The following is a 26,629-nucleotide window of genomic DNA, read 5'->3' as shown; positions in this document are numbered from 1 at the left end:
CTCTACCCAAGGTGGCCTGGGGAAGAGCTGCATGAGCTCAAAGCTGGCCTCTCTTCAACAGAGGTTAGTTGGATACGATCTCCTGCGCCTTGTATCCCTCATTGCTTGTGACCAACGCAGCTACAGCACATATCAAGGTGAATGCGAGGACCCCACTCCCCTCCCAGAGCTGGGGAGAGAACCCAGGAGTCCGGGCGCCCCGTCCCCACTCCCCTCCCAGAGCAGGGAATAGAGCCTGAGAGTCCTGACTCCTGCCCTTTCTCTGGGGAGCCCAACACTGGAGCTAACCCAGCCCAGCATCCCCTCGCTGCACCCTTGTGCCATATGAAAGGGGAGGGTGTCGCAGGCAAGCTTGGGGTGTCGACTTGTAACCTGCTTTCACAGGGGCAGGGTGAGGCCAGGGGGAGCAGCGGCTGCTGTCCCGGGGGGGGGGGGGAGCAGGGCTGTGGGGAGCCTCCCCCCGCACAGAAGAGCCCCGCGCCCGGCCCGTGGCCAGAGCAGCAGTGAGCAGGCACCAGCATCTCTCCAGCAGGAGTTTATTGGTGGGGAGGGGAGAGGGCCGGGAGTGGGGCTGCGCCCCCCAGGCCAAGGGCTCAGAAGAAGAGCCCGCGCATGCGACGCCCGATGCCCTGCCGGTCGTACAGGATGTTGAACTTGTTGACAAACTGGTTCATGGTGTTGCAGGTTTTGGTGATGGTGCCCAGGTAGGCCATGAGCCCCACATCGTTGCATTGCTGTGGGGGGAAGGGAGGGCAAGGGGGTTAGTGAGACGCTCTCGGCCCCCCACAGCCCTGGGGAGACTGCTTCCTGCCCCCCCAACCTCCCCACCCCAGCACTAGGGAGATGGCTTCCCACCTGCCAGCAACCCCAGCAGAGATGCTCCCACCCCGGTCCCTGCCTGCCCTGGCCCAGACACCCTCCAATCCCTGCTCACCCCCACGCCAGACACCCAGCCCCCTGCCCGCCCCACCACAAACATCCCCCCAGCCCAGATGCCCCAGCCTGCCCTCACATCATAGAAGTCGGTCTTGAACTTGTCGGTGCTGAGGACAGGAAGGCAGTGGCAGAGGGCATAGGCCTCGCGCAGGATCTCGTGGTTGAAGGGCACCTCGCCTGGGGGGGCAGGGGAGAGACCGTTAAAAGGGGCAGCACCATGGACCCTGCCCCACCTGGCGGGCGGTGGGGGGCAGCCCAGGCCTGACACACCAGGGCCATGGGATCAGTGTCAGAGCTAAGGGGGCAGCGCAGCCCAGGGCCCCGACGCACCAGGCGGGTGCCGGAGCTAATGGGGGGCCCTGATGAACGGAATGGGAGGGAGCGGGGGTCGAGACGCGCAGCCCGGGCCCTCACCTGCCTCTGAGGCCTTGACATACTCCAGGATGAGCTTGACCCGACTGTGGAGCATCTTGATGGCACTGTGCTGGGCGATCAGGTGCTCAGCCACTGTGGGAGAGAGGGCAGGGTCAGGAGGCTCCGCCCCCCGGAGACTCACCCCTGAAGTCCCCCATCTCCAGTGTCCCCTGCACGTGCACCCCTGGGGAGTCCTCCCCTACCCCCCCGCCCCCACGCTCACCTGTGGAGTTCTCCCCGCTGCCGGTCGCCGTCATTCGGGCCACGTGGTCGACCCCGATGCGCTCTGCCTCCTCTGTGGCCAGTGTGTAGGTCAGCTCCGCAAACAGCATGGTGGCCTGGGGGCAAGGGGGGGTCAGGGGGCTTTGGGCCGGCACCAGCCCCTCCCCCTAGGGAACACACACAGCAGGGGGGGCTGGGGGGAGGTACTTACCTCTCCATTGATGATATCGATCACTGACTCAAAGACACTGACTGGCAGCTGGGGACACAGAGCAAGAAATACCCTGATACGCTGCACCCAGACGCCCTCGCCCCACAGCGAGAGGGGTAGGACAGGCTGAGACACGGCCTCTCTGGGGTGAGGTACGAGGCTGATTATACAGGGCCCCCTCACCCGGCTCTGAGATGCAACTTATTCTGGGGTGGGGCGCAGGGGCTGTTCATACAGGGACCCCTCACTTGGCACTGAGACGTGGCCCCTCTGGGGTGAGGCGTGGGGGCTGGTTCTACAGGGACCTCTCACCTGACACTGAGACATGGCCCCTCTGGGGTGGGGCACGAGGGCTACTGAGTGGTGGTTTGAGACAGGAAGTGAAGGGAAATTCCATACACAGCCAAAGCTGCAGGGGGCAGGGAGGACAGATGCCCTCAAGCCAGACTTCGCTCCTTGGGGCAGGTGGGAGGCTGGTTTCCGATCCCCTACTGACCGGGCCCCAGGCAGCCCCCTCTGGATCAGGCTGTTAGTGGGGAGGAGGGGGATACTCACATCCGTGTGCTTGGTCATGGGGTTCAGCTTCAGGAAGAGGGGGCTCTCGATGATCTCGCACACCTGGGCTCGGGGAAAGGCGACCATGAGCATGGTGCGTTTCAATGTCAGGCCCCGTCCCCCGCCCTCCCCCCCCACTGCACACAGGCTGCCAGCACCCAGGGGCTCCACCAAAGACCCCCGATGTAGGGGGGGTCCCTCCCCTGTCACATGGGGTCAGAGGGACTCTGGGACTTTGAAATGGCAGCTCCCACTATTGCTTAGTGGTGGGCAGGCAGGGGCAGCTGGGAGCCAGGACTCCTGGGTTCTCTCCCCGGCTCTGGGAGGGGAGCTGATGGGTTAGAGTAGGGGGGGCTGGGAGCCAGGACTCCTGGGTTCTCTCCCCAGCTCTGGGAGAGGAGTGAGGGCTGACCTGTTTATGGACGTGGATGTCAGACTGGTCCGGGGGGCCACCCGTCGTGTACCAGCCCAGGAACTCCATATCCTTGAAGACCTGTTTGACTGGGTGGTGGAGACAAAGAGGAGCACGGTTAGCGGGGTGGGAGGGCAGAACCCAGCCCCCACCAGCTCCCGCAACTCAGGGATCTACAGACAGTCAGGTCAGCAGGGCCCATTCGATCCTCAAGTCTGAGCTCTGCAGTCCAGAGCTCTCACCCAGTTCCCCCGCGTCGTGTTTGGCTGGAAAGCCTCCGGCCTGGCCTGGAACCATCACCAGACTGGGAATCCCCCGTGCCCCGGGATTCATCCTCCCGGCTGGGGATCTGCCCCCTCTTTCTAACCTGGACTGCTCTGGTTTTAGCTTCCACCAGTTCTTGTTCTGCTCATGCTCAAAGAGCCCTTTCGTACCTGGTACCTTCTCCCCTGTCACCTTTCTCCCCATGAAGGGACTTCATACCATCACCAAATCAGCCCCCTGTCTGCTTGCTGACAAAGAACACCGGCCAGGTGGGTAAGTGTCTCACTGGAGAACATTTCCCCAGCCTCCGAAGCAGCAGTGTGGCTCCTTCCTGCCCCCCATTTAAAATGCAGACACCGGGACTGGACACTGCGTGCAGAGGGAAAATCCCCTCCCTGTCCTGCCTGCTACGCCCCTGGTTACACACTGACCCCCTGCCAAAGCATCACACCCCCATTCCTACTCCACCTGCTGGGCCCTGTTACTGCTGCCCTGTAGCACCAGGCCCCTCCGCACTGTGCCCATGCAGTCACCTCAGGGAGGGCGGCCCGCCAGCCCCCCACCTCCCCCGTGCGCACTCACACTGCTCCTCCTTGGTGTAGTAGTACTCCTTGTCAATGACAATGTTCTCCTCCACCGTGTGGGACAGCAGCTCGAAGGAGTTCATCACCTCGATGTTCCGGCCCTCCTGCCGCCCGATCAGTGCCCCGATCACTGGCAGACACGGTGGAGGGGTGTCACGGGGAGCCAGGACCCTCTCAGGGCTGGAATCACGGGCCTGGACCCTCAGACCACAGGAACCCGCTGGTTTACGGGCTGGACCCTCCATCCCTGGCTCAGTGGGGGTGCGGGGCACAAATGCAGCCTTAAGCAGCAGATGCCCCCACAGCCCCCGCCAGCCCGGCAGGACCGGAGGTCTAGGGGCAAGGTGTGCCCTGACTCCCAAGAGCAGCCGCGAAGGGAACAGGGGGAGGGGTCCTCAGAGCAGCGCTGGGACGGGACCCAGCCGGGTGTCACGCCGGGAGGCTTGGCCTGCATCCGGGGGACCCCCGGGCTGGCGGCTGCTGGAGCGGGGGGGCCACCCAGAGGCTTGAGCGGGGCGGGCGAGGCGCGGAGGCTGGTACCTTGCACGGGGCGCCCCTCCTGCGAGCGCATGCGGATCCAGTGGTCGGAGATGTTGAGGATCACCAGCGGGTGCAGGGCCACCGAGACGCTGCCCGTCACGCCCGACGCCATGACGGTGGGGAGCACTGAGGGGGGGGGGGAACGCGGTGAGCGGGGGGGAGGGAAACAATCGGGGCGGGGCAGTGAGCCCCACTGGACACCTCTGGGGTCCCTGCCCCTCGGGGGGGTCCTCGAGGGCAGACTGGGGCGTGGGCCCATGAGAGGGGCGGAGCCCCATAGGGAGGGGGTGGGGTCTCTCAGGGGCTGGGCACAAGGGGAAGGGGGAGGAGTCTCATAGGGGGCGTGGCCTATTGGAAGAGGCGTGGCCCGCACGAGGCCACTCTGGGGCGGGCCTGAGGGGAAAGGAGGGGGCGGGGCCTCTGAGGGGGCGGGGCGAGAGGGACCTCGGAGGGGGCGACGTCTGCGCCTGGAGGAGATCCTGAGCGCGCGTGGCCCGAGGGGAGGGGGCGGGGTCTGCGCGCGGAGGGGTTCCTGAGGGGGCGTGGCCCGAGGGGAGGGGGCGGGGTCTGCGCGCGGAGGGGTTCCTGAGGGGGCGTGGCCTGAGGGGCGGGGGCGGGGTCTGCGCGCGGAGGGGTTCCTGAGGGGGCGTGGCCCGAGGGGAGGGGGCGGGGTCTGCGCGCGGAGGGGTTCCTGAGGGGGCGTGGCCCGAGGGGAGGGGGCGGGGTCTGCGCGCGGAGGGGTTCCTGAGGGGGCGTGGCCCGAGGGGCGGGGGCGGGGTCTGCGCGCGGAGGGGTTCCTGAGGGGGCGTGGCCCGAGGGGCGGGGGCGGGGTCTCGCTGGCCTCCTCCGGCCCCGCCCTGACCCCGCCCGCCCGCGGCGGGCCGGTACCTGCCGCGTCCACCTCCATCCCGCCGGCCCCGGAGCCCCCGTTGCTCCCCGCCGCCGAGCAGGAGGCCCCGGCCGCCGCCGCCGCCATCTTGACGCCGTTTGTCCCGGCGGGGCCGCTGAAGCCAAGTCCCCGCGCTCTGCGCCTGCGCCCTACGGCCGCCGCTTTAGGGAGCCCCGCCCCCTCCCCCGCGCGCCAGCTTCTGGCGCATGCGCTGTGCGAGGGCAAGAGGCCGCCGGCGTCGGGAGCATGCGCATTTGCAAAGGTTAGAGCTCCATTGGCCATAGGACTCCGCGCCGCGGCCCCGCGCATGCGCGGAGGAAACGGAACCTTCACGTGAGGCGCTTCGGTTCCGGCCCCGGCTCAGGGCGGCGGCGGCGGCTGGGAACCGCCCCCCCCGGGCTCCCCCGTGCTCTGCCCCGCCCCCCCGGGCCCCGCCCCGCCCCCCCGCAACCGTCCCCCCCCCCGGGCCCCCCCGTGCTCTGCCCCGCCCCCCCGCAACCGCCCCCCCCGGGCCCCCCCCGTGCTCTGCCCCGCCCCCCCGGGCCCCGCCCCGCCCCGCCCCCCCGCAACCGCCCCCCCCGGGCCCCCCCGTGCTCTGCCCCGCCCCCCCGCAACCGCCCCCCCCGGGCCCCCCCGTGCTCTGCCCCGCCCCCCCGGGCCCCGCCCCGCCCCGCCCCCCCGCAACCGCCCCCCCCGGGCCCCCCCGTGCTCTGCCCCGCCCCCCCGCAACCGCCCCCCCCGGGCCCCCCTGTGCTCTGCCCCGCCCCCCCGGGCCCCGCCCCGCCCCCCCGCAACCGCCCCCCCCGGGCCCCCCCGTGCTCTGCCCCGCCCCCCCGCAACCGCCCCCCCGGGCCCCCCTGTGCTCTGCCCCGCCCCGCCCCCCCGGGCCCCCCCGTGCTCTGCCCCGCCCCCCCGCAACCGCCCCTCCCGGGCCCCGCCCCCCCGGAACCGCCCCCCCGGGCCCCGCCCCCCGCTCGCTCCCTCACCTGCCCCCAGACCCCCCTCGGGCCGCCCCTCTGCACTGCTCCTGGACCCTCCCGCTCCCAGGCCCCCCCCGGCACCGCGCCCCTCGCTCCCTCTCCTGCCCCCCCCGGACCCTCCCGCTCTGCGCCCCCCACCGGCACTGCCCTGCTCTGCTCCCCCCTCGGCCCCCCCCGCTCCTCCTCCTTGGCCCCCCGGCACCGCCGCCCCCGCTCGCTCCCTCGCCTGCCCCCAGACCCCACCCAGGCCGCCCCTCTGCACCGCCCCTGGACCCTCCCGCTCCCAGGCCCCCCCAGCACCGTGCCCCTCGCTCCCTCTCCTGCCCCCGCAGGCCCCCACCCGCTCTGCCCCCCCCCCCACCGGCACTGCCCTGCTCTGCTCCCCCCCTCGGCCCCCCCCGCTCCTCCTCCTGGGCCCACCCCCGACCCCCCCCCGCTCCCTCGCCTGCACCGCCCCTGGACCCTCCCGCTCCCAGGCCCCCCCAGCACCGCGCCCCTCGCTCCCTCTCCTGCCACCGCAGGCCCCCCCCGCTCTGTGCCCCCCCCACCGGCACTGCCCTGCTCTGCTCCCCCCCTCGGCCCCCCCGGCACCACCCCCCCTGCTACCTTGCCTGCCCACCCCGGACCCTACCGCTCCTCCTCCTGGGCCCCCCCGGCACCGCCGCCCCCATTTCCTCCCTCGCCTGCCCCCAGACCCCCCCCAGGCCGCCCCTCTGCACCGCCCCTGGACCCTCCCGCTCCCAGGCCCCCCCAGCACCGTGCCCCTCGCTCCCTCTCCTGCCACCACAGGCCCCCCCCTGCTCTGCCCCCCCCCCACCGGCACTGCCCTGCTCTGCTCCTCCCCTCGGCCCCCCCGCTCCTCCTCCTGGCCCCCCCCGCTCCCTCACCTGCCCCCCCATGGACCCTCCCGCTCCCCCCGCCCTTCCCGCTTCCAGGCCACCCCTCGACACAGCCCCCCTCGCTCCCTCTCCTGCCCCCCCCGGGCTCCTCCTCCCGGCACCGGCCCCCTGCGGCCCCCCCGCTCCTCCTCGCACTCCCAGGCCCCCCTGGCACCGCCCCCCTGCTCTGCCCCCCTGCGGCCCCACCCGCTCGCTCCCTCGCCTGCCCCCAGACCCCCCCCCGGGCCGCCCCTCTGCACCACCCCCGGACCCTCCTGCTCCCCTACTGCTCCGAGGCCCCCCTGGCACTGCGCCCCTCGCTCCCTCTCCTGCCCCCACAGGCCCCCCCGCTCTTCACCCCCCCACCGGCACTGCCCTGCTCTGCTCCCCCTCTCGGCCCCCCCCGCTCCTCCTCCTGGGCCCCCCCGGCACCCCGCACCCGCTCCCTTGCCTTCCCCCCCAGACCCTCCCGCCCCTCCCGCTTCCAGGCCACCCCCCGGCACCGCCCCCCTCGCTCCCTCTCCTGCACCCCCCAGGCTCCTCCTCCAGGGACCGCCCCCCCTCGGCCCTCCTGCTCCTCCTCTCGGCCCCCCCAGCACTACCCCTCCCCCCCGCACCAGGCACCATCCCCAGACCCTCCCCCGGTCCACCCCTGGCACCGCCCCCTCGCTCCCTCTCCTGCCCCCAGACCCCCCCGGGGCCACCCCTCTGCACTGCCCCCGGACCCTTCCGCCCCCGGCCCCCCCCCCGCTCCCTCTCCTGCCCCCGGACCCTCCCTGCTCCCCCTCCTGGGCCCCCTCCCGCTCCTACTCCTGCACACACCCCATCACACCAACACGTTGCACACGCACACACCCTGTCGCACAACGCGTTGCACGTGTGCACACACCTCATCGCGCACATACCTTGTCTCACACACACCCCGTTGCACGTACACACACAACACGTCGCACACACACAACACGTCGCACAACACACATTGCACGCCCACCCCTGTCGTGCACACAGAGCACGTTGCACAACACCCCTGGGGTTGGTCAGACCTGCCACACACGGCACCCCACCACGATCATGCACACGCCACACCCTCTCACACACAACACATCACAACCACACACACACGCAGGCCACCGTCACTGTTGCACACCATATTCACACCCAACGCCCACTTCTCACGTACAATACCACTCACAGCCATACCCCCCTCCTGATACACCCAGCCCAACACATCTCACATATCACATGACATTCACGCCCGCCCCCTCACACCTCACGTGCGACCACACCACAGTCACATACCACACTCACCCCCCCCACCGCAATGTCACACCCACAGCAGCAGGAAGCTGGTCTCGGAAGCATTTTGCAAACAATCAGATTACTTAATAATGGGAATTTCCCAGCCCTGGGGCTGTTTCCCGTCAGCCTCCCCCCTCCTCCCCGTGGGCACAAGACGGGGGCTTCCCGCTCCCCTGGCCCGGCATGCGGGCAAATCAGCCAAAAATGATTTGTGCTACGTTGGGGGAGGGGTGAAAAGGACAGCAAAACGCAGGTTGGGTGTGTCAGGCTGAGTGGGGAGGCGTGCGTGGGTGTGAGCAGAGGTGTGCAGGGCGTCGGTGCAAGTGTGTAAGGTGTACAGGGCGTAGGTGTGAGTGAAGGCATATTGCGTGTGCATGAAGTGTGTGCAGGAAGAAAGGGTATGAATGTGTTGAACTGCGGGGGGGGTGCGCGCGTGTGTTTGGGTTAGTGTGTGTGTTCTTATGGTGCAAGGATGTCTGTTCACACGGTTGTGAGTGTGTGTGCAGAGCGTCAGTGTGCATTTGTGTCTCGTGTGTGTGTATGTGAGGGAGCGGGAGGCTGAGTGTGTGCCTGTGTGTGTGTTCGGTCGGGGGGGCGGCAGACAGCAGCTGGTCTGTATGTAGGTGTAACGCCCATCGGCTGAGGGCCCCCCTCCCCGGGGGGGCTTTCACCCCAAAGGGAAAGGAGCTGCTGGCTCCAGGAACAGCAGGGTCGCTAGATGCCCAGGGACAGACCTGGTGCCCCTCGGCCATGGAGCCAGCAGCCTCGCACCAAACACAGGGAGCCACAAGCGATGACTTGCTGGGACCCCTGGCAGCCCCCCAGGGCTGGTCTTATTGGGGATCAGCCCCCGCCCTGCCAAGGCAAATCGTCTGCCCAGGGTTAAGGTGTTCTCCCGTCCCTGCTGGGGAACCTCCTCCCTGGCTAAGGGGCGGGATTAGGGTATTTTCACTTCCCCCCACCCCGCCTGGGCCTCCACCCTGGACAAGCGGGTCGAGCAGCCCAGTTTATCTGAGCCTGGACTCTCCCCAGAGAAGCCGCAAGATCCTGGTTCCCATGGACGGGGTAAGTCAAAGCCACGCTGGGGGTCGGTGGGTCTCCCTGGGTCCGAGGGGCGGGGGGTGGTGGTCTGGTTGGGACAGGTGGGAAAGGGTTGGGTTGGGGCAGGGGATCCCTGTATCTAGGACAGCTGGGAGAAGGGAGGGATGCCTGGGGCTGCGCTACACTTGTGGGGGGAAGGGGTCCCCTGTAGGGTTGAGGGCAGGTCCCACCCATGGGGAGCTTGCTTCTGCTGTGCAGCCCCACCCAGTTGCTGAGATGCTGAGCAGAGAGTGGGGAGTTTGGGGGAGACAGGGCAGAGGGAGGCACCATGGTGGAGAAGGGGTTGGGGTTCCCTCATCCTGCTATGGGAACAAGGGGTTGTGGGATGCAGTGGGGGAAGGAGAGGGCCCCTGGGGGCAGGTTACCCCAGAACTGACACAAGGTGGGGTCACCCCATCCCCTGCATCCTGACCCCCCTGGGTGTCCTGTCCCGGGGGTCAGCCAGGCTCGGGAATCTCTGTCCCTAGGGCAGCTCATTTCACCTACCTGCTACTGGGTACGGGGCTGAGCAGGGTTCTAAACAGGATGTGTGTGTGTGTGTGGGGGGGGGGGGTTATATGGAGAATGACAACATCCAGAGTTATCCCAGGAGACCCCTCCCCGAGTCAGGGAGACAACCCAGGCGCCCTGGCTCCCAGTCCCCCTGCTCTAACCCACCAGCCCCCGCTCCCCTCCCCAAGCCGGGGAGAGAACCCAGGAGTCCTGTGGGCAGCCAGGTGATGGGGGGTATGGCGCAGGCAGAGGGAACTCACTCTGCCAACTGGCGCCCAAATTTCTTCCTGCCCATCCCATCGCAGCCTGGCTCTGACCCCGGGTCCCCGCTGGCCTCCTCCCCTCCTGCAGCGGGCAGCCCCGCCTGTGTGCGCAGCAGGGTGCAGATCCCGTTAAGCAGCATTTGGGTTGCGACACGGTTCCTCGGTGCCAGGCCGCCCCCTCCCCACACACAGCAGACGCCCCCTCCCCACACACAGCAGACGCCCCCTCCCCCTGTACCTTGGGCATTCCTAGCATCCTCCTTTGCAGCTCCCTCCCGGGCTCTTCCCAGGGCTCTGGGATCCAGGGGCAGCCCCCTCCCTGCACATGGGGGTGGGGGGGGAGCTCAGTTCTTGGGCGCTAATGGGGCCCCCGGGACACAGCCTCTCCCCCCCGCCTCCCCGGGACCCTGCGCTGGGATGCAAACAAGGAGATTACTGGGCCCCATCCGACGTGTAACTGCACAAAGCCAACCGTAGAGTTGGGAGTGAGGGGCACCAGCAGAGCTGGGGGGGGGGGGGCAGGGCTGGGCTGGGCTGTGTGTTGGGAGTGAGGGGCGCCGGCAGGGCTGGGGGGGGGCAGGGCTGGGCTGGCAGGGGCTGCGGGTCGGGAGTGAGGGCCAGCCGAGCTCTGTGTGGGTTTTAACCTCCGTCCCTCCCTCCCTCCCAGCCTCGCTGGACCCTGGCCGCGAACGCCTCGGCGCTGCCCCCCAACGAGACGGGTTGCGGGGAACAGGCCGACTTCCAGTACGTGCTGTTCCCCGTGGTTTACAGCCTGGTCTTCGTGCTGGGCCTGGCCGGGAACCTCTCCGTGCTCTGGTATTTCCTGCGCACCCGGACGGCCACCGCCCCGGCCAACATCTTCCTGGCGAACCTGGCGTCCCTCGACCTGATCTTCGTGCTGACCCTGCCCTTCCGCGTGGCCTACCACGCCCTGCGCAATGACTGGGTGTTCGGGGAGGCCCTGTGCAAGATCACCGGCTCCCTCTTCTACGCCAACCTGTACGGCAGTTCCCTCTTCCTCACCGGCATCTGCCTGGAGCGCTACGTGGCCGTGGTGCACCCGCTCCGCTCGCTCCGCCTGCGCCGGCCCCTCTACCGTGTGGCCAGCTGCCTGGCCATCTGGGCCCTGCTGGCCGTGGCCGTGCTGTACCTGACACTGCGGGGGCCCCTGACCCGCCCCTTCCCCGACGGGCGCCTGGCCTGCCTGGAGAACTTCTCCAGCGACTCCTGGAAGGGCCGCATCTCCAGGGTCAGCCTCTTCGCCGCCGCCGTGGGCTTCCTGGTGCCGCTGGCACTCATCGGCGTCTGCTACCCGCTCATCGCCCGCCGGCTGCTGGAGACGCCGGGCATGGCGCCCGGCTCGCGGGCTGCCCGGCGCAAGGCGCTGCGCACAGTGATGGTTGTGCTGGCGGTGTTCCTGCTCTGCTTCGCCCCCTACCACCTCACCCAGGCGGTGCACACGCTGTGGCGGCTGGGGGCGCTGGAGGGCTGCCAGCTCCTCCGCGGCACCTACGCCGCCCGGCGCGTCACCATGGCCCTGACCAGCCTCAACGCCTGCCTGGACCCGCTGGTCTATTACTGCGCGGCCGAGCGCTTCGCCTGGAGCCCGCCCTGCAGCGGCCGGTGCTGCTGGGGGCGGCCGGCTGCCTCCGGGGACGCCCAGGGCTCGGGGCTGCAGGCACTGGACAGCAGAGCCTCCCGGGGGGCCCACGCCGAGACAGTGACCTCGTCCCACGGCACCCGTGGAGGGGCCTGAAGGGTCCCCCCGTGCTCGGCTCATGGGGATACACCAATGGACTCCCCCCGCTTGCTGCGCCGTGGGCCCCGGGGCCCTGCGTCCCAGCTCTCGGTGTTACCCTCCCCCGGAGCAGCGATGTTGGGTTCTCTGCTGCTGGAGAAGGGAGGGATGGTGAACAGTGTTACAGGGGTGTGTACGTCCGTGTAGTATTACGTGTACGCACAGCCGTGTGTGTGTGTGTGAGCGAGCGCACAGATGTGCCAAAGACCAAGGGGTCGCCGTCTCTCCCTTGTTCACGCCTGCCGGGACCATCAGATCTCACCAGATTGGACGGACGCTGTGTGTGCGTGCGTGGGAGGGAGCCTGTGGGTGTGGTGGGTGTGACTGTGTGCACCAGGGTGTGAGTCTGTGTGCTTGTTACAGGAGCGTGTGTGTGTTTTACCCCTGTGAACGGCTGAGCTTGCATCTCCTTGGCTGTGACACTGTGTGGGACTGTCCTGTGAGGAAAGGTGTGACTCGGGAGGGTTGTACCTGCCCCGTTAGGTGTGTGTCTGTGTGTGTGAAACAGAGAGAGAAACCCTGGGCAGGGGGCACTGGGGGACACTGGCATTTGTGTGTCTTGGGGTGGAGGGAGGCAGCTGTGTGCGTCTGGGACAGTTGCAGCTAGTTGTGTGTGTGCACGACACTGCAGGGTGCTGGGTTTTGTGTGGGGTGCTGAGATGTGTGATGCTGCGTTGTGCAATGCTCTGTGTGTGTATGTGACCTGGTGCTGGGGTATGTGTGTGTGATCCTGGGATGTGCGATTTGCGTCTGAACAACTGGCGGGGAACCTGTGAGTCGTGGAACCTCCCCTGTTGTGTATTTGTGTCCTGCTCCCCCCATCCCGGCTCTTTTGTACATTTTGCACTTTCCTGCCAAGTAAAAGCAATGTTTCCATCGTGCTACGTCCCGTCCCTCCCTGCGCAAACACCCCCCGGATTCGCCTCACAACACCCCAGGCTCAGCACAGGCCCCAGGGGGCCCAGGGCTGGAGTGAGGGGCCCCGGCGGAGCTGGGGGGCCAGGGCTGGGCTAGCAGGGACTGTGGGTCGGGAGTGAGGGGTACCGGCGGAGCTGAGGGAGGCAGGGGCGTGGCTGGGTCACATGTGGTCTCCCTGCTGCCCCCTCTCCCCCCCCCCCCCGGTCCATGACGCCCCTGGCGGGGCTGGAGGCTCCGGATGCGGTGCGGCGGCTCCCAGGGACCCGATGGGCAGGGCAAGGTGAGTCCTGCCCCCCCGGGGCGACTGTTTGTGTCTCTGTCTCCAGCCTGGGGAGCCCGGGGCAGGGAGAGCCAGGGGAAGGGGGGTGAGGGGCATGGAGGGGGGAAGGAGGGGGGTGAGTGGGGGGATGATGGAGTACAGTGGTGTGTATGGGGGTGAGGGGGGATGGAGGGGTGTATGTGGGGCTGTATAGGGGGATGGAGGGGTACAGGGATGGGGATGGGAGTATGGGGGCATGGAGGGGTGTATATGCGGGAGGGAGGGATGTATGGGGGGATGGAGGGGTGTATAGGGCTGTATGGGGGATGGAGGGAAGTGAGGGGGATGGATGGAGGGGTGCGTGAGGGGTATATATGGGGTTGGATGGAGGGAGGAGGGGTGTGGGGGCATGGAGGGGTGTATATGGGGAGGGAGGGGTGTGGGGGCATGGAAGAGTGTGTATAGGGATTGAGGGATGTATGGGGGGGATGGAGAGGTGTATAGGGCTGTATGGAGGATGAAGGGGAGTGAGGGGTGTATATGGGGCTGGATGGAGGGGGGAGGGGTGTGGGGGCATGGAGGGGTGTATACGGGGAGGAAGGAGTGTGGGGGCATGGAAGAGTGTGTATAGGGATTGAGGGATGTATGGGGGTGATGGAGGGGTGTATAGGGCTGGATGGAGGGGAGTGAGGGATGTATGTGGGGGATGGAGGGGTGTATAGGGCTGTATGGGGGATGGAGGGGAGTGAGGAGGATGGATGGAGGGGTGCGTGAGGGGTATATGGGGCTGGATGGAGGGAGGAGGGGTGTGGGGGCATGGAGGGGTGTGTATAGGGATTGAGGGATATTTTGGGGGGATGGAGGGTGGGTATAGGGCTGGATGGGGGATGGAGGGGGTGAGGGTATATGGGGATGGCACAATGGAGGGGCGTGGGGAGGGGGTGAAGAAATGTGTATGGGGAGGAGGAAGGTAGATTAGATTCCCCCCCCAGCTCCGATGCCCCCCAAGCCCCGTCTCCGATCTGTGGGTGCCCTGCGGCTAATGCCTCCCCTGCAGGGATCTGGGCGCTGTGTGGGAGGCAGGGCCCCTGCTGCTCTCTGGGGTTCAGGGCCGGCACCTGCCTCCCCTGGGCCGAGGGGCTGGGACCCAAACCTCGTGTGCCCTGGCGGGGGCCAGGGACATTCTCCTTGCCAGCCGCCAGGGGTCACTGCTCCACCCCACAGCTTGCAGCAGACACCAGCCTAGGGACCAGTGGTAAATCCAAACGCTGCCAGCCTCCAGCATCAATGGCCTTCCTTGTGCCTCACCCCAGAGCCAGCCGCCTCTCAGGGCCAGGTCAGGGGTCCCTGTATAAACATCCCCCGTGCTCCACCCCAGACCTGGCTGCATCTCACTGAGCTCCTCTTCACCCCCAGGCCGATGGACCCATGCCGGTGGCCGCGCTTGCCCCGGAGGTCAGGCCGGGGCTGCATCTACGTCGCCTTCGCCGGCCTGTGCCTTGCAGTGTACCTGCTGGGCCTGGAGACGGGGCTGGTGCTGCAGCTTGGGGGCCGGCAGGGGGCCCGGGGGGCACCAGCCGCGCCAGGGAGAAGATCATCCGGGGCCTCAACATGTCCCCGGGGACCAACAGCACCGCCTTTCCCTCCAGCAAGGCCAGCCGGATGCCTGGGTCCCCTGGGGAGGGGCCTAGGCCCCCCCAGCCAGGGGCTGGCTCCCCGGAACTGGCAGCTTCTCCCGGCGCCTGATGGAGGTGCTGTTCGGGGGGTGGCACCAGGAGGGGACCCCACGGCTCAGTGGCCCTGGGGGCCCCTTGCCCTGGCACCTCTGGAAGGAGGAGATGTCCCCGCAGATGCTGGGCCCACGGCTCCAGCGCGTCTTCAAGAGCTACCAGGCCGGGAACAAGTACCAGGTGCCCCCCGGGGCCGGGGCCGGGCGGACAGGGCCGGGGCTGCTGTGCCAGCTGAAGGCTCGGTGACGGTGCGGACCCTGCACCCGGGGGAGGGGCCCTTCTCCGCCCCCGAGTGGAGGGGGGTCCTGCCCCAGAGGGACCTGGTGGAGGAGCTGGGCCCCCTGCACACCTGCGCTGTGGTGAGCTCGGCCGGGTCCCTGCAAAATTCGGGCCTTGGCAAGGAGATCGGTGAGTGCACGGGGAGTGTGAGGGCAGGTGGCCCGATTTGCACAAGTGGTGTGCTAGCAGAAGCAGCCCCATTTGCACAAGGAGGGTGTGAGCGTGAGCAGCCCCATTCGCACAGGGGGCACTCGGGGGCGTGCGACCTCTCTGCCCAGGCGCCCACGAAGCGGAGCTGAGGTTCAACACGGCCCCGACGGCCGGCTATGAGCGCGACGTGGGCTCCAAAACCACCCTGCGGCTGCTCAACTCCGGGGGGGGGGGCTGTGGGGGGAGGAGCCAGGGAGGGTCAGCAGGGGGCAGTTCTGGAGCTGGAGGTGAGGGATGGGGGGGGTTTGCAGGGATGGGGAGGAGGCAGCTGGGGGGTTGCAGCATATGGGAAGAGGTGGTTGGGGGAGCTGGGGGGTGTAGTAGGGCGGGGGAGGCGGTTGGGGGGGTTGCAGGGGAGGGGGTGGTTGGGGGGCTGGGGGTTGTAGTAGGGTGGGGGAGGAGGTGGTTGGGGGGCTGGAGGTTTGCAGGGCGGGAGAGGAGGCGGTTGGGGGGCTGGGTGGTTGCAGGGCAGGGGGAGGGGGCACTTGGGGGGCTGGGGGGTTGTAGTAGGGCGGGGGGAGGCGGTTGGGGGAGCTGGGGGGTGTAGTAGGGCGGGAGGAGGCGGTTGGGGGGCTGGGGGGTTGCAGGGAGGGGGTGGTTGGGGGGCTGGGGGTTGTAGTAGGGTGGGGGAGGAGGTGGTTGGGGGGCTGGAGGTTTGCAGGGCGGGGGAGGATGCGGTTGGGGGGCTGGGGGGTTGTAGTAGGGTGGGGGGAGGCGTGTGGGGGACTGGGGGTTGCAGGGAAGAGGAGGGAGTGGTTGGGGGGGTTGCAGGGTGGGGGAGCAGGCAGCTGGGGGGTCGCAGAGCAGGGGAGGAAGCGGTTGGGGGGCTGGGGGGTTGTAGTAGGGCAGGGGAGGAGGCGGTTGGGGGGCTGGGGGGGTCGCAGGGCAGGGAAGGAGGCGGTTGGCGGGGCTGGGGGGTGCAGGGCAGGGGGAGGGGTGGTTGGGGACTTGCGGGGGATGGAGCGGTTGGGGGGTTGTGGGGCAGGGGGAGGGGGCAGTTGGGGGGCTGGGGGTTCGCAGGGCATGGGCGGAGACGGTTGGGGGGGTGTGACGAAGTGGAACTGTTCTTAATGTTTCCTCTGAATAGTGTAGGGGTGCCTCAGTTTCCCCTAGGCAGTTCTTTAGTATCTAGGGGGTGGGATAAGGGGGTATGATCATTGCAGAGCCCTAGAGGGCAGGTGCGTGCAGGGGTCTGGACACAGAGACTGACTGACACCCTGTTTCCTGGCCACTGATGGCCTGGGCCCTTCCCCCCTGCAAGAGCTAAAGGGTTGGAGAACAAAGGAATCGGTGACCTCCTGGCCCAGGAAAGGAACAAAGCCCAGAGGAGGAGGGGCTGGAGGGAGTTTCAGTTTGGGGCTGGCTGGGACATGGAGTGAAGGGCAGACGGGGTTGTCTGGCTCACTGCCCCCCAAAATGGACCCAGCTGAGGGGTCCCGGTCTCTGCACCTACAAGCTCTGTGTTAGACCATGTCCCTGTCGTCTAATAAACCTTCTGTGTTACTGGCTGGCTGAGAGTCCCGTCTGACTGCGGAGTTGGGGGGCAGGACCCTCTGGCTGCCCCAGGACCCCGCCTGGGCGGACTCGCTGTGGGAAGCGCACGGAGGGACAGAGGAGGCTGAATGCTCCGAGGTCAGACCCAGGAAGGGGGAGGCCGGGGGAGCTGTGTGTCCTGCAGACAGGCTGCTCCTTGAGAGGAGACTCCCCCAGAGTCCTGCCTGGCTTCGTAGGGAGCAGCTCCAGAGCATCGCCCGGGGACTTGGGAAGAGCGGAGTGATGGCCTATCACCGTCTCCTTAAGAAGGACATTGTAACCCTGTGCAGAAAGAGAGGGTTGAGCGTTGGAAAGCTCACCAAAGCAGAGTTAATCGTGCAGCTGGAGGAGGATGACTGCTCTAAGGAACAGATTCCTGACCCCAAATGGGGCTATAGCAGGATCTGGGAGCAGCTGGAGTGGGAGCCAGGCATCCCCAAGACTCCTGTCCGTGACCAGATGAGGGTCTTCACGATCAGGTTCCCCATCGGGGGATCGGAGACGGACGGGGTTGGAGCTGAGTCCGAGAGAGCAAGAGGACTGAGAGAGACAGCGAGAGCCCGAGAAAGAGCTGCAGCAGCAGGATGAACTGGCGGTGGGGGAGCGGAGAGGCCTAGGGGACCTCCCAGGGGTGAGTGGGGATAGATCCCGGGGGGCCAGTTCCGCAGGGAACCTCGAGAGTAAATTGCTGCCCCTGGTTATGGGGGGGGGGGGTGTGGATGCCACCTCACTGCCTTTGAGCAGGCTGGAGATTTGAACCAGGGGGACCCTGGGGAAAAGCCCTGGTGTCTAGCTCCCTTGCTGGGTCCCAAGGCCATAGACTCCGTCAGCCAGATGGGTGGGGAGACAGGCTCCCACTCCTGACCCCAACCTATATGTCTGTGTGGAGTCTCCTGGGGTCGGGCCCCTCAGACCCCCAGTGGGAGCAGAAGGTGATGGTGTGACGAAGTGGGACTGTTCTCAATGTTTCCTCTGAATAGTGTGGGGGTGCCTCAGTTTCCCCTAGGCAGTTCTCAAGTATCTAGGGGGTGGGATAAGGGTGTATGATCATTGCAGAGCCCTAGAGGGCAGGTGTGTGCAGGGGTCTGGACACAGAGAATGGCCGACACCCTGTTTCCTGGCCACTGATGGCCTGGGCCCTTCCCCCCTGCAAGGTGAGAGCTAAAGGGTTGGAGAACAAAGGAATCAGGTGCCCTCCTGGCCCGGGAAAGGGACAAAGCCCAGAGGAGGAGGGGCTGGAGGGAGTTTCAGTTGGGGGCTGGCTGGGACATGGAGTGAAGGGCAGACGTGGTTGTCTGGCTCACTGCCCCCCAAAATGGACCCAGCTGAGGATCTGCTGCACCTGCAAGCTCTGTTTTAGACCATGTTCCTGTCATCTAATAAACCTCTGTTTTACCGGCTGGCTGAGAGTCCCGTCTGACTGCGGAGTTGGGGGGCAGGACCCTCTGGCTTCCCCAGGACCCCGCCTGGGCGGACTCGCTGGGGGAAGCGCACGGAGGGGCAGAGGATGCTGAATGCTCCGAGGTCAGACCCAGGAAGGTGAAAGCTGTGTGTCCTGAAGACAGGCTGCTCACAGAAAGGAGACTTCCCCAGAGTCCTGACTGGCTTCATGGGGAGCAGTTCCAGAGCATCGCCCGGGGACTCTGTGACAACTGGTGGCAGTGGTGGGATGTACTGCAACCCGTGGACGGCACTTCCTGCAGTAAGTGACTGGGGAGCAGTAAAACGAAGGGGGATTGACAGGGACCAGGCGTGCTGAAGATTCAGAGAGAGACAGTTTCAGGGGGCGGTTAACTCCTGGAAGTGTTTCAGAGTAACAGCCGTGTTAGTCTGTATTCGCAAAAAGAAAAGGAGGACTTGTGGCACCTTAGAGACTAACCAATTTATTTGAGCATGAGCTTTCGTGAGCTACATGCGTCCGATGAAGTGAGCTGTATCTCACGAAAGCTCATGCTCAAATAAATTGGTTAGTCTCTAAGGTGCCACAAGTCCTCCTTTTCTTCCTGGAAGTGTGTGACCAGAGAGAAGGACTTTTGCAGTAACAGGGTTCCCCTGGGGATTGCAGCGAGTGGTCCCAGGGCGGAGGAGTCTGCAGCTCGACCCTGGCAAAGAGGGGGTGACCTCGAGGATGGCTGGCACCCTAGGGGTTCTCCCTGGAAACCGTGGGGAGCTGAGAGCACACAGGCCTGTGAGTCCACAGCAACTTGGGAAGAGCGGAGTGAGGGCCTGTCACCGTCTCCTTAAGAAGGACATTGTAACCCTGTGCAGAAAGAGAGGGTTGAGCATTGGAAAGTTCACCAAAGCAGAGTTAATCGTGCAGCTGGAGGAGGATGACTGCTCTAAGGAACAGATTCCTGACCCCAAATGGGGCTATAGCAGGATCTGGGAGCAGCTGGAGCGGGAGCCAGGCATCACCAAGACTCCTGTCCCCGACCAGACGGGGGTCTTCACGATCGGGTTCCCCATCCGGGGATCGGAGACGGACGGGGTTGGAGCTGAGTCCGAGAGAGCAAGAGGACCGTGGGAGACAGCGAGAGCCTGAGAAAGAGCTGCAGAAGCAGCAGCAGCATGAACTGGCAGTGGGGGAGTGGAGAGGCCTAGGGGACCTCCCAGGGGTGAGTGGGGATAGACCCCGGGGAGCCAGTTCCGCAGGGAACCTCGAGAGTAAATTGCTGCCCCTGGTTAAGGAGGGGGGGGTGTGGATGCCACCTCACTGCCTTTGAGCAGGCTGGAGATTTGAACCAGGGGGACCCTGCAGAAAAGCCCCGGTGTCTAGCTCCCTTGCTGGGTCCCAAGACCATAGACTCCGTCAGCCCGATGGGTGGGGAGGTGGACAGGCTCCCACTCCTGGTCCCAACCTATATGTCTGTGTGGAGTTTCCTTGGGCCTGGCCCCTCGGACCCCCAGTGGGAGCAGAAGATGATAGTCAATGGGGACACATTCCTGGGGTGGCGAGATCCTGGGACAGAGAGAACTGGTGTCAGGCCCCGGGTGGTGCAGCCTCAGAGGCTGAGGGGCTGTGTGAGCTGGGTGAAGGTCCCAGGGACGAAGCCCCTCGCCCTGCCTAGGGCCCAGATCCCCGTGCAGACCCAGAAGGGGTGGGGCTGGCTGGTCGTTAGGGTTCTCCAGGACACCAGCTGCGAGACCCTGTTGGGGGGTGACTGTCTCTTTGGGACAGGATCCAGGCCTTACTCCTGTAAGGGCCAAGGGTTTGAATTTGAATCCAGGGGCGGAGAGGGAAATGGTCAGTGAAAATGCAGATGACCTGGCTGGCAGCGGGGAGGAGCGGCTAGGCTCAGGCTACCTGCCTGCCTGTAACCAGACCCCTGGGGCTGGGTGGGACAGAGAGATGCTCCCTGCCCCCTTGCACACCGGAACGGGGGAGGGGCCTCAGGGGGCTCACGCTGGCTCTGATGCTGTGAGGAAAGCAGCGAGCTCGCTGCCTACCCCCACTGGGACAGCAAGGGCAGTGCTGAGCAAGGGGGGAGATAAGACCCCAGCTGAGTGGGGGGGAGACACAGGCAGGGCAGGGGATCTGTGAGGAGTGGCAAGGTGCTTGGTAAGGAAAGTCTGGATGAGCCTAGGCAGCCTTGTGAGCTGATGGCTTTGTCTAGTCAGCAGGGTGGGAAGGCGAGGAGAGTGGAAGATGAGTGTCCCTGGACCTTACCTGTTAGCTGGGTGGAGAATTGGGACAGGGAAGGAAACGTGCCTGTGTCTGTCAGGGGTATTGACTTGCCTGTGGAGGGAGCTACCCTGATCTCCAAGCAGTTGTCTGTGACCAGCCTTGTGTGCTGGGACAAGGGGAATGAGATCCCAAGCTGTGTGTCTGGGAAAGGAGAAGGTGTGTCCGGCTCTTCTTTGTCTGTGGAGCAGACAGAAGGGGCCTTTCAGCCTGTGATGGTTGAGGGTCGTGCAGTTGTCTCAGAGCTGGTTCTGGATTCAGCCAAAGCCCAGGAAGGGAAGGGTCCTAAGTTTGTGTCTGCTCGGGAGAATGACCCTGTAACTAGGTCACATCCACTTAGTGTCTATGTAAAAAGAAAAGGAGTACTTGTGGCACCTTAGAGACTAACCAATTTATTTGAGCATAAGCTTTCGTGAGCTACAGCTCACTTCATTGGATGCATACTGTGGAAAGTGTAGATCTTATTATATACACACAAAGCATGAAAAAATACCTCCTCCGACCCCACTCTCCTGCTGGTAATAGCTTATCTAAAGTGATCATTCTCCTTACAATGTGTATGATAATCAAGTTGGGCCATTTCCAGCACAAATCCAGGTTTTCTCAACCCCACCTCCCCCCCCCCCTCCCCCCCCCCCCCCCCCCCCGCCCACACACTCACTCTCCTGCTGGTAATAGCAGTGTCTATGTAAAATCCCAGAGACCAGACAATTCTGGTGCTTGTATTTTGCCTGTTGCTCATGTGTGGCTGGGAAAGGGTGCAGCAACTCTGTCTAATCAGAGTGAGATCCTAGCCGGGGCACAAGGAGAGCATGAAGGTGATGTGATTGTGTTACCTACTGAGGGTGTGGAAACCTGTAGCAAGAAGGAAAAGATTCCTGAACATGTGTGTGGCAAAGGGAAGGACAATGCTTCTAACCTTTTATCTAGGAAGTCTGTAAGTTTGCCTGAAAGGGGATTGTGTAGGAATCCGCCGGATGGGCTAGAGGTAATTCTGGATGTAAGGGAGACCCAGAAAGAGTCTGTTGTTGCTCAGGAAAGTGTTCCTCTAGAGCAAGCCCTAGGTAAAGAGGGTAAGAGCAGAATTTCTGTGAGGGGGTGAATTGTTGCATAGAAAAGCCCTCGGGAAAGGAATCCTCATGGAGTCTTTGCAAGCAGTTTACTGCCACTGAAGGGTGTGAAAGTGATTTAATCAAGAAAGTTTCAGTTCCTAACAGCCAGAAATTTTCTGTTGTAAATGGATCCACTGACTGTCCTGTTGAAAGACCCAGTGTGGAGAGCTTTGAGAAGGTCTCAGATGAAGTGAAAGCTGTTAAGAAAGTTAAACAGTCCTATAACCAAATGGCTGTGTTTGGCCAGTTTGTGGGGAGAAGACCCAATCCCAGTTTGACCCCTGGGGTTTTGGGGGTGGCCAAAGGGCACAGGCCGCATAAACCTTCCCACATGCGGCCTGCGAGTGCTATCGACCACCCCTGACCGAAGGGAGGGCGTGAAACTGGAAGGGCCTGGTGTAACTCCTACCAAGGAACGGGAGAGATGCTGGGGCATCCATGGGAACGTTGGTGGCTTCGAACTTCCCCAGGTCACTGGTACAGTGAACCCGCTCAGTTCGATCTCGAAGGGCGGAGAGATGTGACGAAGTGGGACTGTTCTTAATGTTTCCTTTGAATAGTGTGGGGGTGCCTCAGTTTCCCCTAGGCAGTTCTTAAGTATCTAGGGGGTGGGATAAGGGTGTATGATCATTGCAGAGCCCTAGAGGGCAGGTGTGTGCAGGGGTCTGGACACAGAGAAGGGCCGACACCCTGTTTCTTGGCAACTGATGGCCTGGCCCTTCCCCCCTGCAAGGTGAGAGCTAAAGGGTTGGAGAACAAAGGAATCCGGTGACCTCCTGGCCCAGGAAAGGGACAAAGCCCAGAGCAGGAGGGGCTGGGGAGAGTTTCAGTTTGGGGCTGGCTGGAGACATGGAGTGAAGGGCAGACGGGGTTGTCTGGCTCCCTGCCCCCCAAAATGGACCCAGCTGAGGGGTCCGGTTCTCTGCACCTACAAGCTCTGTGTTAGACCATGTTCCTGTTGTCTAATAAACCTTCTGTGTTACTGGCTGGCTGAGAGCCAGGTCTGACTGCGGAGTTGGGGGGCAGGACCCTCTGGCTTCCCCAGGACCCCGCCTGGGCGGACTCGCTGGGGGAAAGCGCACGGAGAGGCAGAGGAGACTGAAGGCTCCGAGGTCAGACCCAGGAAGGTGGAGCCGGGTGAGCTGTGTGTCCTGCAGACAGGCTGCTCCCAGACAGGAGACTCCCCAGAGTCCTGCCTGGCTTCATGGGGAGCAATTCCAGAGCATCGCCCAGGGACTCCATGACAGGGGGGTCGCAGGGCAGGGGAGGAGGTGGTTGGGGGGGTAGGGGGGTTCACAGGACAGGGAAGGAGGTGGTTGGGGGGCTGGAGGTTTGCAGGGCAGGGACGGAGGTGGTTGTGGGGCTGGGGGGTTGGAGGGTGGGGGAGGAAGCATTTGGGGGACTGTGCTGCTCTCCCCCAACTAACCCCACCCCCACCCCCCAGCTGATGGCGTCCAAGGAGCACCACTCTCTGGACAATCCGCTCTACGACTCCGGGGGGCTGGTGGCCTGGGACCAGCCACGTACGCAGCCGACCTGCAGGAGGTGAGACCTGGGGGGCCAGGGAGGGACTGGCAGCCTTGCCCATGGGGCCAGGGGAATGGGGGTTATGGATGGTTGGTGTGCTGCAGGATCATGGGACGGGGTCCCTGCGGGGACGGGGGTCTGTAGCGGGTTGTGGGGACCCTTCCCTGAGCGGGTGAGTTTCCAGTGGGCCCCACAGGGGCCGGCTCTTGGCCCCCGGCAAGTCCTGGGATGGACGCAGACGGGGGAAAGAGGGCCGAGGCTGGGGCCTCAGATGGCAGGGGTGGACCCCAGCCGCACCCCAGCCTCACCCCCGAACACTCCTCCATGGCCCCCTAGGAGGGCGCGCCCCACGGTTTGGCTGGAAAAGAAGGTATAGGGTTTTCACGGTGCTGGATTAACCCTGGGTGATTCCCCGAGGGGCCTGCGGGGTCACCATCGGGGCAGTTTCTCGGAGCGAGCCGCGCCAGGAATGAGTGGGGGGCCAGGTCTCTGGCCGGTGTCCCACGGGGGGTTGGACGGGATCCCGCCCAGCTTTGGACTCGATGAATTCCCTTGGGGGGACCCTGGGGCGGGTGCGGGGTGTTCAGGGCACTGCGGGAGTGCTGGGAGGTGGCGGGCAATGGGGGGGATGTGGGGCATTCATTCCCCGTGGGGGCCCCCTGGGGGTGGGGTGTATGGGGTGCTGCAGGGATGTGGGTGCCGAATGTCCCAGGTTAAAGTCGGGGGGCTGGGGAGGACACATTGGGGGTGATGGGCACCAGGGCCCCGCTGAGCACAGCGGGATGGGGGGGCTGTGAGGGGGCCTGACAGTGGTTCCGAAGCCGGAACGACCCCATCCTGTGGGGGGTCCCAGGGGCTGTGTTGGGGGGCTGAGGGGCTGCATTGGGGTATCCGTGGGGGGCTGGAGAGATCTGTCTCTCTCACCGACCGGCCCCTCCCTGTAGTGGTAGCGGGGCCCCTGACGACCCCATCTTCACCCAGCTCCGGGCGGGACGGGGTGGGCGTGGCGCCCCCACCAGGCCGCCCACGGCGCCCCCACCAGGCCACCCACGGCCTGCACCCGCGGTTCCAGTGGCAGCTCTGGGACCTGCCCCAGGGGAGCGCGGCCGAGGTCGTTCGGGGTGAGCCCCCCCGCGGGACTGCCCGGGACCCCCCCTGGAACCACCCCCCGCGGGACTGCCCGGGACCCCCCCTGGAACCACCCCCCGAGCACCTCCCCTGGAAGCACCCCCCCGCGGGACTGCCCGGGACCCCCCGAGCACCTCCCCTGGAAGCACCCCCCCGTGGGACTGCCCGGGACCCCCCCTGGAACCACCCACCGCGGGACTGCCCGGGACCCCCCCTGGAACCACCCACCGCGGGACTGCCCGGGACCCCCCCTGGAACCACCCCCTGCGGGACTGCCCGGGACCCCCCCTGGAACCACCCCCCCACGACTGCCCAGGACCCCCCGAGCACCCCCCTTGGAACCACCCCCCGCGGGACTGCCCGGGACCCCCTGAGCACCTCCCCTGGAAGCACCCCCCCCACAACTGCCCGGGACCCCCCAGCACCCCCCCGCAACCCCCCCGACCAGCCAGGAACCACCCCGGCACCCCCCCAGGAACCACCCCCCCACGATTGCCTGAGACCCTCCCAGCACCTGCCCCAGCACCCCCCCAGAACCCCACCATGACCAGTCAGGAACCCTCTCCCGGCACTCCCACTGGAACCACCCCCGCACGACTGCCCGGGACCCCCCGGCACCCCCGTGGAACTCCCCCGGCACCTGCCCGGGCATCCCCCCTGGAACCTCCCCATGACTGCCCGGGACCCCCCAGCACCCCCCCCCCCGGAAGCCTCCCCACGACTGGCCAGGCCCCCCCCGGCACCTGCCCCAGCACCTCCCCGGAGCCCCCCCACGACCAGCCAGGAACCCCCCCGGCACCTGTCCCGGCTCCCCCCGGGACCCCCCAGAACCCCCCTGGAACCACCCCCCACGACCAGCCAGGAACCCCCCCCAGGAACCACCTCCCCCACGACTACCTGGGCCCCCCCAGCATCCCCCTTGGAACCCCCCCCACAACTGCCTGCCCCCCCCGGCACCTGCCCCGGCACCCCCCAGGAACCACCCCCCCATGACTGCCCCGGGACCCCCCAGCACCCCCCTAGAACCACCCCCCCACAACTGCCTGAGACCCCCCCCGGCATCTGCCCCAGCACCCCCCCAGAACCCCTCCATGACCAGCCAGGAACCCCCCCCCAGCACCTGCCCCAGCACCCCCCCCCGGAACCACCCCCCCACAATTGCCTGGGACCCCCCAGCACCCCCCTGGAACCCCCCAAGCACCTGCCCCAGCACCCGCCCTGGAACCCCCCACGACTGCCTGGGACCCCCCCGGCACCTGCCCCAGCATCCCCCCTGGAACTCCCCCACGACTGCCCGGGACCCCCCCGGCACCTGCCCCAGCACCCCCTGGAACCCCCTCCATGACTGCCCGGCACCCCCCCATGACCAGCCAGGAACCCGCCCGGCACCTGCCCCAGCACTCCCACTGGAACCACCCCCGCACGACTGACCGGGACCCCCCGGCACCCCCGTGGAACTCCCCCGGCACCTGCCCGGGCATCCCCCCTGGAACCTCCCCATGACTGCCCGGGACCCCCCAGCACCCCCCCCTGGAAGCCTCCCCACGACTGGCCAGGCCCCCCCCCGGCACCTGCCCCAGCACCCCCCCGGAGCCCCCCCACGACCAGCCAGGAACCCCCCCGGCACCTGTCCCGGCTCCCCCTGGAACCACCCCCCCACAACTGCCCCGGGACCCCCCAGAACCCCCCTGGAACCACCCCCCACGACCAGCCAGGAACCCCCCCCGGCACCCCCCAGGAACCACCTCCCCCACGACTACCTGGGCCCCCCCAGCATCCCCCTTGGAACCCCCCCACAACTGCCTGGGCCCCCCCCGGCACCTGCCCCGGCACCCCCCCAGGAACACCCCCCCCATGACTGCCCCGGGACCCCCCAGCACCCCCCTGGAACCACCCCCCCACGACTGAGACCCCCCCCAGCATCTGCCCCAGCACCCCCCCAGAACCCCTCCATGACCAGCCAGGAACCCCCCCCCCAGCACCTGCCCCAGCACCCCCCCCGGAACCACCCCCCCACAATTGCCTGGGACCCCCCAGCACCCCCCTGGAACCCCCCAAGCACCTGCCCCAGCACCCGCCCTGGAACCCCCCCACGACTGCCCGGGACCCCCCCGGCACCTGCCCCAGCATCCCCCCTGGAACCCCCCCACGACTGCCCGGGACCCCCCCGGCACCTGCCCCAGCACCCCCTGGAACCCCCTCCATGACTGCCCGGCACCCCCCCATGACCAGCCAGGAACCCGCCCGGCACCTGCCCCAGCACCCCCCCCCGGAATGCCCCTATGACCGCCTAGGGACCCCCTCCCCGGCCCCTCCCACAGCACCTGTCCTGGCACCTGCCCCAGAAACCCCCCTGAACCCCCCCTGACCGGCCAGGGACCCCCCCAGCACCTGCCCCGGCACCTGTCCCAAA

At 66.4% G+C, this 26,629-nt stretch overlaps 2 protein-coding genes across 2 annotated transcripts; one reads left to right on the top strand and one right to left on the bottom strand.

Annotated features, from left to right (window-relative positions):
- Positions 1-519: 519 nt before the first annotated feature.
- On the bottom strand, positions 520-5,184 carry COPS6 (COP9 signalosome subunit 6). The gene is made up of 10 exons (XM_048835048.2): positions 5,027-5,184; positions 4,139-4,264; positions 3,597-3,728; positions 2,751-2,839; positions 2,339-2,401; positions 1,784-1,831; positions 1,574-1,688; positions 1,351-1,443; positions 1,013-1,113; positions 520-734 (listed from the first exon to the last, which is right to left on the bottom strand). The coding sequence occupies exons 1-10, from the start codon at positions 5,112-5,114 to the stop codon at positions 594-596; spliced, it is 996 nt and encodes a 331-aa protein (XP_048691005.1). The 5' UTR covers positions 5,115-5,184; the 3' UTR covers positions 520-593.
- Positions 5,185-8,092: 2,908 nt separating this feature from the next.
- Positions 8,093-12,722, top strand: LOC125629675 (lysophosphatidic acid receptor 6). Its single transcript, XM_048835059.2, has 2 exons — positions 8,093-9,249; positions 10,708-12,722. Exons 1-2 carry the CDS (start codon positions 8,935-8,937, stop codon positions 11,794-11,796), a joined length of 1,404 nt encoding a protein of 467 aa, XP_048691016.1. The 5' UTR covers positions 8,093-8,934; the 3' UTR covers positions 11,797-12,722.
- The last annotated feature ends 13,907 nt before the right edge of the window (positions 12,723-26,629 follow it).

The sequence above is a fragment of the Caretta caretta genome, chromosome 28 (assembly GCF_965140235.1).
Source record: "Caretta caretta isolate rCarCar2 chromosome 28, rCarCar1.hap1, whole genome shotgun sequence".
Classification (NCBI taxonomy): domain Eukaryota; kingdom Metazoa; phylum Chordata; order Testudines; family Cheloniidae; genus Caretta; species Caretta caretta.
Note: the sequence above shows the minus strand (reverse complement) of the source record. Positions and strands in the feature narration are given on the sequence as shown.